This window comes from Alosa pseudoharengus, unplaced genomic scaffold, assembly GCF_046254945.1.
Source record: "Alosa pseudoharengus isolate Yale_2024_CS ecotype anadromous, Long Island Sound unplaced genomic scaffold, YU_APseudo_1.1 YU_APseudo_1.1_scf_11, whole genome shotgun sequence".
In the NCBI taxonomy this organism is placed as follows: domain Eukaryota; kingdom Metazoa; phylum Chordata; class Actinopteri; order Clupeiformes; family Clupeidae; genus Alosa; species Alosa pseudoharengus.
The window spans coordinates 25,849,665-25,862,977 of record NW_027468576.1 but is presented as its reverse complement, the minus strand read 5'-3'; the positions used below and the strand labels follow the sequence as shown (position 1 = coordinate 25,862,977).

The following is a 13,313-nucleotide window of genomic DNA, read 5'->3' as shown; positions in this document are numbered from 1 at the left end:
TGATTTCAAACAGTGCTTCACATTAATGCACTTTAAAAAGTGGCATGCCTCATCTCATTAGGGTTCTTTTGAAGTTAGAGTTGTACTTTTGGGCCTATTAAAAGATCCACTAGGGAATCAACCGCTCTCTGTGTACTTGCATTCCACCTCTTACTTTGAAACACGTCATACTTTATTCTACTCCTAATAACCGAATCAGCATACCTTCCCCTCTCTCTTTCCCTTCAAAGGTACATTGTTTCATCTCTCAGACTAGTGTCAGTGACTGATACTGAGTCAGTTGCAGTGGATTGTGAATGGGGGGTTGGGGGTGGGATGGGATGGTTAACCCAGTCATCTGTCTTCAGTTTTAAAGATAACATTTGTTTTAGGATATTCAGAGGGATTAAGTTCTTGTTTCGGCTTGGACGGGCCATCCTTGTGTGCCATATGGAAGGGCACGGAATACAGGAACATGAAACAAGATGAATAATCAAATAAAAATAAAAGCCCACTGCTTCCTTGCCTCTGTTGTCAAAGCAAATCGTATCATTTCTCTCAAGGAAGAAAAAACCCAAGTCTCCCCTCAAAGAGAAACATTATGGGCCAAGTCATTTCTTAATCACTCTGACTACCCAATACCCAGTGTGTAGACTGGACAGAAACATTCCATCCTGACCTCAGCCAGCCAACATCAAAGCCAAACCAATTACTGCTAGCGCTTTGAACGTATCTTATTCAGAAAGAAAGGTTCCATTATTTTCCCCTGTGCAGACAATCATAACAAAAGTAGGAAGCGAAATATGATTCTCTCTCCTTTTTTTTGCATTCCACGCGTAAACATCTGTTTCACTACACCCCCCCCCCCAACACCACCTCACCACCTTTTTTAAAATAACTAGCATCCCGTTGAAGAATTACAGATTAACATACACTGCGTAGGTAACAAAATAATCATTTTCGAATGTTGTTCCGTTTAATTGCGACATAATTACGACCACTTAAATCCAACCTCTGTATTAGACGGTGCAGCTGTCATGGGAATTCCCCAGGCATCCCATCTCCTTGGCTCTCTCTTTTTTTTGAGGGGACACAGGAAACCCCCTTTGCAAAAACCATTAAATATATACAATAATAGTTGCAAATTGATTACTTGTTTTACAGAAGTCCTGTAAATCTTCACCCTTGTCAGAACGGTAATCAATGACAGACAGGCAAATTGCATAGGGAAGGATTCCATACGATGTGCCTCTTTGCATCTGCCTTGTAAGGTTATTCTCATGTTTTGCGGTCAGGCTTGGCCACTGTCATTTCGGAGGAATTTCCTGCCATCTGCGTTCAATCGTATTCTCTCACAGATTTCGGGCCTGCTTGTAAATATTGGAGAACTGGCTACAAGCGGCTCTTGCTCTCGTTGTGCTCTCTCTCTCTTCCCAGTGCTGCAGCTCTCTCTCTCTCTTTCTCTCTCTCCCTCTGACTCTTTCTCTCTCTCTTTTCTGCCCAGTCAGGCTGTGAGACCTGGCCTCACATGGGTTCCAGGACAGCACTCACACAGCTCCATTAGTGGCCATTACTGCCTCCAGCCTCAGGCCTGAATCTTGGCACCCATTGCTGGACCTTTAAACTTTCCTGAAAAAGAAAGTTATAATAAAAAAAAAAAAATGACTAAAATGAGTGGGAATATTCTGTCTCTTAAACAAAGCAAAAGTCAGTCACATCATGTTTCGACTTGAAGTTGTACTCACTTTACTCATTGGTTTAATTCTGCAGAAGCCCGTAGAAATGAAGAGAGAAGCTAAGTCTTTCAGCTTGTGGCCTAGCACAAATCTGATATACAGATTATTGGATCCGATACAAGTTCTATACAAAATCAATTTCTGCGATGGGGGCGTTTTGGATAAGACAGCTTTATGAAGTTATTACTGTAATTCTGACAAAGCAAGTTTAGCGTGAAATTATGTTGTACAAATGGCAGTAATTTCACCTGGGTTTCACAGGGAATACGAAAGTATTTTAATATGGCTTATGCAGGCCCAGGGAGAAACTGAGGCCTTTTGTTCCAGAGGAAGGCTCAATTTCTGTGCAAACGCTCGTCTGTTTATTTTGTCACAGCAGATTTATATGCCACGGTTATTCTCAAGACTGATTATACAAAGGAGCAGACACACACACACACCACACACACACACACACACACACACACACACACACACACACACACACACACACACACACACACACAGTTCACACTTCTGTTAGTGCCCCACAGGTCACACTCTTGTTTAAAAACACATACACACACACAAATTCACACGCACAGATGCCACACATCACACTTTGGGTTCCATACAGCCACACCTATGCACATGCTAACCCTGTGTAATTTTACACACTCGTACTTGCAGATATTACATGGGACACCTCTGCACACACACACACACACACACACACACACACACACATACACACACACACACACACACACACACACACACACACAAACACACACACACACACACACACACACAATCGCAAAGACTTGCTTTGCTGCTGCAGTTCTTGAGTTCTACGAGGCTCTCTCCATATCAGCGGGACTCTGGTCTCTTTGTTTTTACAGAGCCCAGCAGAGCAGTGAGGATGCAATAAAAGGCCCGCAGAACAGGCAGAGTGGGACTGGGGGCTCTAGGTGCCCCCAATATGAAGCCGCTCTCCACTTTATGCCAACTTCGGAAACACACAGAGCTGCTACGATGAACACTCCAGTGTGTCTAGTCTGTGGGATGAAGTAGGGATGGTATGTTATTGGATAATAGGAAATAAATCAAATATGGAAGTACTGTAGTTTGGCGAGGGCATTCAAAGTATGAGGGGCCTGTTATGTCATCCAATAGAGTACCCTGGATTTCATTTGTCATTTCCTAGCAATTAACCACAGGATGTCTGAAAGAGGGGATTTCTTATCTATAAAATCTGTAAAAAAAACCCCAAAAAAACCTCCTTCTTCATCCTCGGGTTTTACAAGTGGCGCGGGAAGCCAGCGAGACTGTGCACACACATCATCGTCATCAGCCGAGTCTCGGCACTGCCCGGGCAGTGGGGTTTTCTCAGCGCTGGGAGCCGCACTGCGCTGGTCTGCGCTGGTCTGCGCGATGCTGCCGGCGCTCCCGTGTGGGCTGTATTTCTGCGCCTGAGCGTTTGAACTGCGTCCTGCCTGATGGCTGCCTGACGGCTCTATGGGCGCTTTCAGCTCGCCACACCGCTCGGCTCCGCTCAGCTCCGCTCACCTGCCTCGTAAAGCTGTCTGACACGCGGCCAGGGAACTGCTGTCATGTCTGGAACCGGCCGCTACTCTGAGCCATCTCTCAGACAGCACCCCACCCCACCCCCCCACCCCCCCCACACACACATACACATACACACTACTCTCACACATACTCTCACTCACTTGCTCATTCTCTTTTACTCACTCTCACACACACATACACACACAGACACAAACTCTCTCTATTTCTCTCTCTCTCTAACGCTCTGTCTGTCTCAACTCTTACACCTAAACTCATTCTCACTCTCCCTACTACACAAACACACACACACACACACACACACACACACACACTCCACACACACACACACACACTCCATTTGTCCCTCATGCTCTTCCTTTCACACACTCACTCACGCTTACTCCCTCTCTCCCCCACTTTCTCTCTTCCTCTCCCTGCTTCCCTCACTCCTCCTTTTGCCTTCAGATCTGGCTCACTATACACGCTCCACGTCCAACGCTGACACACACATACACACACACACACACACACACACACCATGTCCAAACGCTGACTGGAAGAGTGATGCAACAGCAGTCAGGGTGATGCGTGCATGAAAAGCCTCTGTGAAAGGGCTGCTGATGTTGAGCTGGAGGGCGAACAGACCATCGTGATTAACGAGGAAGAGGATTAGCACCAGTGCCTGACTTTAATTGTGTTGTGAACAAATAGACTCGTTGCTTTGTAATGAGCAGTAGGGTCCAGGTTTTAAGACAGGATTTAATGGCCTTTCAGAGTGAGAGAGAGAGAGAGAGAGTTGGGAGAGAGAGAGAGAGAGAGAAAGATTGATGGGCTGAGTCAGTGTGACAGCGGGACAGGTCTCTCGGGGGAAGTCTCTGTGCTGATGAAAAGCAGTCCTCTCATGAGCCGTAATGGACGTGCGTGCATTTCAGTGTGTGTGTGTGTGTGTGTGTGTGTGTGTGTGTGTGTGTGTGTGTGTGTGTGTGTGTCAGCCCCCGCTTTACTGGAAATGCTCTAGCAACCAAGGGTGGTCCGCTGTCGAGGTGGTGGCTGCCACGACTGCCACCGGTCGCCCACGCGCGTCCGCCGCAAGGAGACTGCCGGGCACCACCAGTGACATCCACTGACCACCAGGTGGTGGCATGCACAAGTGTAAGGTAGTAATTACCAGCCAAGGTAGACACGGTGAGGCTGGCTGCCCCCCACCCCGTCCCCATCCCCACCGCCTACACGTCTGCAGTCGTTTAGTCGATCCTCTCATTGGCTGCGGCTTCAATCAGGGACGAGACGGCTTGTTTGAGGTCCACTAATGCATCTGGCATTTGTGTCTCCGATGTGTGTGTATGTGTGTGTGTGAAAGAGAGAGAGAGAGATGGTGTGTGTGTGTGTGTGTGTGTGTGAGAGTGAGAGATTGTGTATGTGTGTGTGTATGAGTGAGTGAGTGATTGTGTATGTGTGTATGTATGTATGTGTGTATGTGTGTAGAGACGTTACTTGGGCTTCAAATCGCCATGTAATGCTTTATCCAGTGTGGGCTTTGATTTACAAGGTTCCCTCTGTCCAGCCATGCGGTTAAGCCATTGGACTGTGGGAGTGGTGCAGTTGCTGGTCGCTGTTTGTTTGTGTTCGGAGACTGCGGTTAGTGCTCTGGGTTTTTAGCCACTGAAAGCCTACAAGAGAGTTCGCTGCCTTCAAACATCTGTCCCGTTTTTCAGCCATGTAGACAGTAATACGATCTGATTTTAGCAGATTCAGGAGTAAACCGGTTTGGTATTTGATATAGTAAATCTTTCAATTTATTTATAGCTTTTTTTCTTTTTGAGATAGAATTAAATTCCTCTCTTGTTTTGTGTTCTCCTGAAGTAATATTGTCTTGTTTTAAGTGCTGGCTTACAGATCAGACTGAGCTGGAAGGGAAATGGATGAATATATATATCATTTACTATTCTATTGCAAATATTTATCAGGTTACCATCACCTTGTTTTCTGAGATGTGCATCTCAGTGAAAATCAAACTTGTGGTTGCTGTTTGACCGTGGCCAAAATCTGCCATAACCAACCGATTTCATCCCCTTTGTAATCCCCCATGTCTGGTGGTACCAGAGTAATCCTGTAACAAAAACAGAGACATCTCTGTGCTCCTAATTTAATTCGAATTTCTCCTCCCTTCCCCCACTCTCCTTCCGTGAGGCACCTGTTTAAAGGAGCCTTTCCTGGGACTTTGTTATTTTTCATTTACTCGTGCCCGCAGGTTTTCAATCATACATCCATTACTAAGCAAACAAATAAGTTCCGGGCCTGTGCGCAGACACAAATATAGACATGAGTTATGAGATTTAAACACGGAAAAGGCTTTCGACTGTAATACACAACATCTGCACACCGGACGAAAAGTCGTGTCAAGGAAGAATAAAGAGAGAGAGAGAGAGGAAGAAAGAGTGAGAGATAAAAAAGAAAAAAAAAGAGAGACAGTATATTTCCAGAAGTCTCCCATCCCCCATATTTGTGGCTGATGTCTGACCATGTTTGTTGAGTCAGGCCAGTAGGGTGAGGGAAGACGCGAGTAAATTATAGCTGATCATTATGAACTGTCTGAGGCGTTAATGGGACAATTCGTGCAGCCGAAGCACTCGGAGCTTGCAGTGTCACTGCAGATTTCCAGCTGCGTCTGTCTTGTGGCTTTGGCAGCTCGTCATACCTCGAGTTCAGATGTTTGACGTGCGTCGGGGCCCCGATATCCCTCGCGGAGAGCAACACTCTCTCTACTGTACGCCTGCAGCGAGGAGGGGTGGTGAGGAGGGTGGTGGCGGTGGGGTGGGGTGGTTACCGGCTGCCTGAGCGTACGGCTGGCCGGCCGGTCGGGTCACAGCTGCTTCTCATTGCCGGCATCTCGGAAGACTTGAAAACATTAAACACTGGCACAAGCGGCGCTCTCCGTCCGCCACTTAACGCAGCGCTTAGGTGACTTAAAAGGCAAAGGCGAGAATTATAGAAAATGAAGTGTCACCGAAATAAAAAATCGCCCGAGATTACCACCAATTACTCCTAATAATGCCCCCACCATCTGCTCATCAGATGCAGGGGCACTCACGTCTTACAGACGAGCAGGGAGTGAGGGAGGAGGAGGAGGAGAGAAAGAAAGGGATGAGAGAGAAAGACTGGTGTGAAAGGAGAAGAAAGATGGTGTGGTTAACATGGAGAGAGAGAGAGAGACAGAGAGAGAGAGAGAGAGAGAGAACGACAGACAGAGAGAGGAAAATAAGGGAAAGATGCGAGTGGAGAAAGGAGGAGGGGAGAAAGAGCCTGTGTCTGGAACATCCAGTCTACCACGACATAGTGCCCTATAGTTAATAACTGAAGTTATTAATGAGTTATTAGTAGTACATATAATTATTATTCATTCAATCAAATATAAATATAATTTTTATTAATTACTATATAGTGGTTATTCACTATATAGTGTACTATGGATGGTCCGAAGGCAGTGAGTGATGAGGGAGGAAGAAATAAGGAGAGAGAGAGAGGGGGGGGGGTGAGGAGGTGTGTTTGAGACAGGGAAGGAGGGAATAGAGTGAGAAGGAGAGAAGAAGAAGGGGTAGAGTGTGAAGAAGAGAGGAATAGGATGGTGGAGGAAAGAGGTGATGAGAGAAAACTGCTGTGTAATGGAACGGGTTCTGACTCCAGAAAAAGGGTCTCATTTCAAATGACTGTTAGTAACTGTTTCCCATACCTGCACTCTCATGCGGTCGGGTTCTTACAGTTTACAGCATGAACACAGCAAAGCTGAATGAATTTGGAAAATAATGGGTATTTTATCCCAATAGTGTAATAAAACATCAAGTGCTATAGTTTAATTTTAATCTGGAAAATCATGTCTGGACATCTGGTATTTGTGTCTGGAAGACACACTGTAAAAGAAAGAGAGTGTATTTGTGTGGGAGAGAGAGAGTGTCTGTTGTGTGCTTTAAATCACAAAGCCACCATATTTGTTCCAAAAATGTCTAGCATCACTTTCTACAGTGAAATATACTGCAATATTATACACTGTACAATTATATGGGAAACCGTACAAACTCAAGGACAGTTTCCAAAATGAATCTGTGAAAAGCACAATCATCTTGTCTGTGTATATCTCTGCACCATTTATCTTTGACCCACTCCATCTTCCTGTGGTGTTCCAGTAGTTTGGCCTTATCGCCATCCATCCATGATCAGTTCCACCTCTCACACATGGGGCCTAATTGTTTAGAGGTGAGGACAGGCGTGGACGGAGCAGATAGGGAGTAGAGCAGAGAGGACTTCTCAGTGGATTCCCCTGTGGTCCACCCCCCAACACCCCCTCACTCCCTCCCCGAGCCTGTGTCAGTGTTTTTTTTCTGTTTGCAGTTGGACAACAATGGAGGCCTTCTTCTCAGCTCTGTCTTTTATCTTATATGCTGACATCAGTGCTGTTTATGTGCAGGGAGCCAACACATCTGTGCCGTGCAGTCCTCCTCCTCCTCCTCCTCCACTGCCGTCGCTGCCGCGGTTTGCTCCAGGTGATTCTGGCACGCGCTCCCCGCCACTCTCTCCCCCTGATCTCATGCCCAGCTCTGTCAGGGTCCTGATGGCCTGCGAACGGTGCGAGTGCCGGTTGACCGACCGAGAAGCTCAGTGCCTCGTTTTTTATCTTGTGGGTGATATAGAGAGTTTGCCGCAGGGGTCAGTGTTGGAAAAATCGTGCCTGACCTTGGTCGACTGCTTATGATTACGTCCTGCGTCATGGCGCTTGTTTGGGGGTAGGAGGGCGGAGAGATTCACGCATGAGAACCTGGCAGCACCACAGCCGGGATTGTTATCGACGAGCGGGACTGGCAAGCGTTAAGAGTAGCCGATCCAAGGTGCCTCAGGTGAAGGTGTTTTTGATAAAACAGTACACAGTGGCCTCGCTGAGGTGATTGGGACCACCCATTGTCCCAAGCATTTGTTGACCCTCCGGGGGCGAGTGGCGCACTGCGCTAGCACAGAGAATGCCCCCCCACCCGCTGCGTCGGGTTCTCATCAGGGTGTCAGCCTAGCGTTGGAGCAGAACCGTCGACCTCTCTACCCACTGCCCATGGCTGGTTCCACTCACTCTCGGAACCCTTTTTTGTTCTGCTCGTCAGTCAGCGGAGCTTTCGCAGTCTCCCACCTCCCGAAACAAAACAAGCCCGCGATGCTCACAACGGCTCACAATGAAATATTCAACGCTGCATTACCACGGCACATTCAATATAAACCAAATTTACTGCTGGGCCCTGGCCAAGCCACCATATGTCCGAGCAAGCACCTCCTTCTGCCCAGCCATGACTAATTCTGTTAATGTAGCAGGGCTTTAAATCATAGACTCACGGTCCACGTAGCGCAGCATAGGGCCTGTGGACGAGATGGATATGTGGTTTGATGCGTCTTGGCAATGCTGCCTGTCTTACCTGGACCCTCTCATTCTTGGGAGACAGGTTGCAACGCATGAAGGCTTTCTTTTACTCTCTAGGGATAGTGTTTTTTTTTTTTTTACATTTAATGCCATTTCAGTCAATCACTTTTGTTGATGCAGTAAAGTTGTTGAGGGAGTAGAGTTCACTTCATGCTTTACTCTCATTGCTGGTCTATCTGTATTTTAGTTTTGTGTTAGTGAAATATCTGTTACTACATGTATAGGCCTACTTGTGCTAGTTTGCATGTGTGCTGATTATTCAGCTTCAGTGCTTTGAGACTCAGCTTTTGCGATGTTTGTGCTACACAATTGTGGTAGACTCAAACAATCTCTCTTTCTGATCGGGAATTTCCATTTGATTAGTGGTCTGATGAGTCATATGTTTAGATTTATTTCTGAGAGAGCACATTGTAGGACCACTACAAAAAAAAACTCAGTGAGCGCCAGTTTTCGGACAATAAGGGTACTTTGTGAATTGGTTCATAACCCAGGTACGCAGGGTCTTTTCAGGTGATATTTGACATTTAGGCCCGTAGGTAACACAACCCAGAAGACTGTGGATTGACAGTGCCATCAGTGTTGATGTGTTCAGTGCAAGGCCATCTCCCGCAGCATGTCAGTATCGCGCTCAACGTCCATGCCTTTTCCAGATGAAGCAACAAACCCTTGGCCTAGAGTCAACAAGGCTCAATGCAGTACACAAACACAGTTTGACATTCCAAATGTGATGAACTTCAGCCAAAAGAAAGAAAGCAAAGCGAGAAGAAAAAGAAATGAAAAAGAACGATTGAAAGTGAAATAGAATGACATAAGGAAGAAAAAGGGGAAAAGACAGAAATAATTAAATAACAATAAATGATTAATGGCAATTTATTAATTAAACGTATTCCACTGAAAGTGGAGTAGACAGCTTTCTGTGAAGACCATTTCAGAGACCCTTTCAGCGCTTCTGAATGCAAACATAGACACATTTCTTTTCTCTAATAGATACTTTTTCCATGCGAGTATTTTGCCCATTTGACCCGAATGAGTCATGTGAGTGTGATATCTGACCCCCCTTGCCTCAGCCTTTACTCATGTGTTTATCCAGCGCTGCCCTTCTTCTGTCCGCCTTCTCATCACACATTCTTCCCCGTTGCATCCCGCCTCTCTAGGGATGCTGGGATATGCGATGCGACGTGTAAGTGAAATGCTGACTGGCCTAGCTGGACTGAAGTATAAATATAGTTTAGTATGTAGGATTATTCTGGAAATTATCCTGCACAGTATCTGTACAACAGTTTTTTAAACTGTGCTGGGTTTTTTTGTCTTCTATATTTTTGTCTGCTGTGTGTAGCCTCTTGAAGTCGTATATTGTCATCCCACCTGGAGAAGGACACTTTTAGAGTGTGTACTTACCTCCTCTGTTTTCAGAATGCTCAAGTTCACTCTTAAAACAAATGTGTTGTCCCTATCTGGACACAGTGATGTTTTAAAAACAATGCAAGTTGTGTTGTTTTCAACCCCTTTCGTTTTAAGAGTGTGTGTTCAAGGCTTTCCCCCCGTTCTTTCCCTATGCCTTTTTATAGCTTTAGGTTCCCTTCCCATATTATTAGATGCTAAATGTTTGGGTGCCGGTTCTGATAAAAGCTCGTTGGGTGTTGTAATATCATTAATAACATCAGGGCAAGCAAATTAGATTTCAGAAATTGAGTTAAGAGGACTGGAAATAACACACAACTGCTCGCCCACACTGTAGCCAGTGAGTGTCGACTTTCCTTAAAGAAGTGTTTCCACATACTGCTCGACCCACCACTCACTGCCATTACGAAACGTATTACTGCATATTCCAGAACTTTCTGGGTATTAAAACACATATCTGGTACCAAGCAATTATTACAACAGGGTCTTACATACTTAGGATATACTTAGGTCATCTCTAAAACACTGTTTTTTTTTCTCCACCAAAATACTAATTTATAGAAATTACCCATTGGCAGAGAAATCATGTAATAATTGTAACAAAAAAGCGAGAATAGTTTCCTTTTATGGTTCCAATATGCATTGGGTTTAAATATTCCATGGATAAACATCTCTATCCAAATGGGTCCCTCTGGGTTGAGCTGGATTACCTTCCAAATATGCTCTCCCATGGCCAAGTCCATCTCATCATACTTGATAAACACCAGGACAGCAAAAATCCCCCTATCCCCAATAATGTTATTCGTGCGATAGACCAGTGCAATGATCCTAAAGGCAAATGTCCTGGATGCATTTCATGTGGTACTCCATCGTTTTGAGATATTTATTTTTAATGGCGTAATTGTCTTCTAATGATGGGTCTCTTTGCTGAGGTCCAGAACAGCAGGAAGGACTTTTCCGCTGTTGCGAGTGCAGCTGCTCCTCGTGTGTGTATCTGTCTGAGGCATTAGCGGGCTTCGTTACATTTGTCTCCGTTTGTTTGGCTTGGGTGAGCTGCCCCTGTGGCAGAGGTTAAATAACTTGGTGTTAAAGCAGCCTGCCTTTTCTTGGATCCCCATCTCGGGGACTGTTTTCACACAAAACATGGCCTTCGTGAACTGAATAAAGCTAAAATAAAACAAAAAAAATAATGGTTTGAAGCAAAACAGAGAAAGAGAAAACACAAAAGATGAAACCAAGACAACATAGCAATCAAGTTCAATAATCTTTTGTCATTCACAAGATATTTATTTTATTCTGAATATGACTGTTTATATTTTCTGATAAGTGGTAGAAGTCTTGAGGGAGCCTACTGTGGCAGTCAACTGTGTGTAATGGTGATATGATGTGTGTGTTATGGTGATATGATGTGTGTGTAATGGTGATATGATGTGTGTGTAATGGTGATATGATGTGTGTGTAATGGTATTCTTCTGTGTTTTAGTGAATGGAGGGTGCGGCACGTTCTGCCCAGAAAAGGGGAATGGCCTCGAGCTGCCGGGCGATGGGGGCAGCCTGGTGCGGTGTGGGCAGCAGACTGGGCAGTACCAGCACAGCGCCCACTGCAACCCGCCGACACAGAACCTCCTCGCCCAAGAAGGTCAGCACCCAGCGGACGCCAGGTAACGTATCCCACTGAGACCACACAGCGTGTCACGGGTAGAGCAGGGGTGGCACAGACTTAGCAGCACTGCACGCTAGATCAAGGGCAGATCTGGGACAAATTTGATCCAAAGTCAGTCACATACACATGTACTTGCCCACACATTGGCAGAGACAGACAGACAGAGAGAGACACACACACACACACACACACACACACACACACACACATGAATGAGTACCGTCTATACTTTGGACAGGATTAAAATATATTTTTTATTACATTCAGAAAATTCTGGATGCTATGAAAAGGATTCACTCTCTTGATATTTTTAAACTGACCATCTACATGGAAGAATACCGTCACGGATACGTTTAATTCATCATAAAACCTTTAATACAGGTGTTTATTTCTCAAAGTACTTACAGGCTCATCATAAGTCAACACATTAAATTTTATGGTTCTGTAAAGCTAATATGAGTAAGGTCCAAGTAAAAGCGTGCGCCCACACAAAATGTTAGATAATGCATTCTTGTCACAGCCTAATAAATGCTTATGTGCTCAAGGTGCGATATAAAACATGACTAACACTCAAGCCTCTATTTGGCAGAATATGACTTCAGCATTTGTGGTCTGGTGGAACGGTTGGCAGTTCGCCTTCGGCTGCATGTCTGAGTTTAATTCTTCTGTGAAAAAGTCAATCACATGAATCATGGCATTCATCGGCGCTGGGATTCCATTAGCTAATGTTCGGTAGTCACCGGGGAAAAAATGTGCCGTGACGTGACTATTCCTGCTATAGCTGAAGTTATACCAACCATTCGATTCATGCAGTTGAGTTGACTTGAAAGGGGAAAACATGGATGGAACTTTTTCAGTACAGCATTCAAATCTCCTGCATTGTCTCCCAGTGTCACAGCAAGAGCCAAACAGGAAATGGCGGCAACACTGAGACACTCAAGTCTTTGTGAGCTTTTCTTTGATGAAAGTGAAGCAAAGAGTTTGAGTGGAAGCGGTGTGCTGATGTTGGCTCTTTTGGCTGCTCAGTGTATGGAGCGTTGTACGGATGGGGAATGGGAAGGTTGGGGGTGGGGGGAGGGGGGCCACAAAGATGAGCCCTTCACAGATATCGCAGACAGAGGGGGGCCCTTCCCACGTCACTCAGGACCCTCGCAACAAAATCCATAATGAGCGAACTGACAGGAATTATTATGGCGGAGATCACAGCGACGCGCAGGGAAACATGACCTGGTCTCCATTCAGCCCGAGAGAGATTCCCACAAGAATGACGAGTATTGTACGCATCCCGATCCCCTGAGCCTCTCCCCCCGGATGACCACCACTCGGGCCGGCGTACCAGGTGACTCTCGCTCTGCTCGAGCCTAGGTGCCCGGGTTGGGTTCAACCCCCTTTTTTTGTGCCATCAAAGGCTGCCAGACGACCAAGCTGACGGAGTGTCCGTATCCGTGCTGCGCCTGCCTTGTCCATAAATGCCCATTCATAACTGTCCACGGCCAAATGGCCGCCTGTATTATTAATTCATGATGTCCCT

General features: G+C 45.8%; 1 protein-coding gene across 1 annotated transcript in view; it reads left to right on the top strand.

Annotated features, from left to right (window-relative positions):
• The window catches only part of glis1b (GLIS family zinc finger 1b), a 71,714-nt gene that overhangs the window by 18,309 nt on the left and 40,092 nt on the right, over positions 1 to 13,313 (top strand). Inside the window, exon 2 of the mRNA XM_076275415.1 lies at positions 11,603 to 11,780. Coding sequence (XP_076131530.1) covers positions 11,603 to 11,780 — 178 coding nt within the window. The remainder of the gene's footprint in view (positions 1 to 11,602; positions 11,781 to 13,313) is intronic.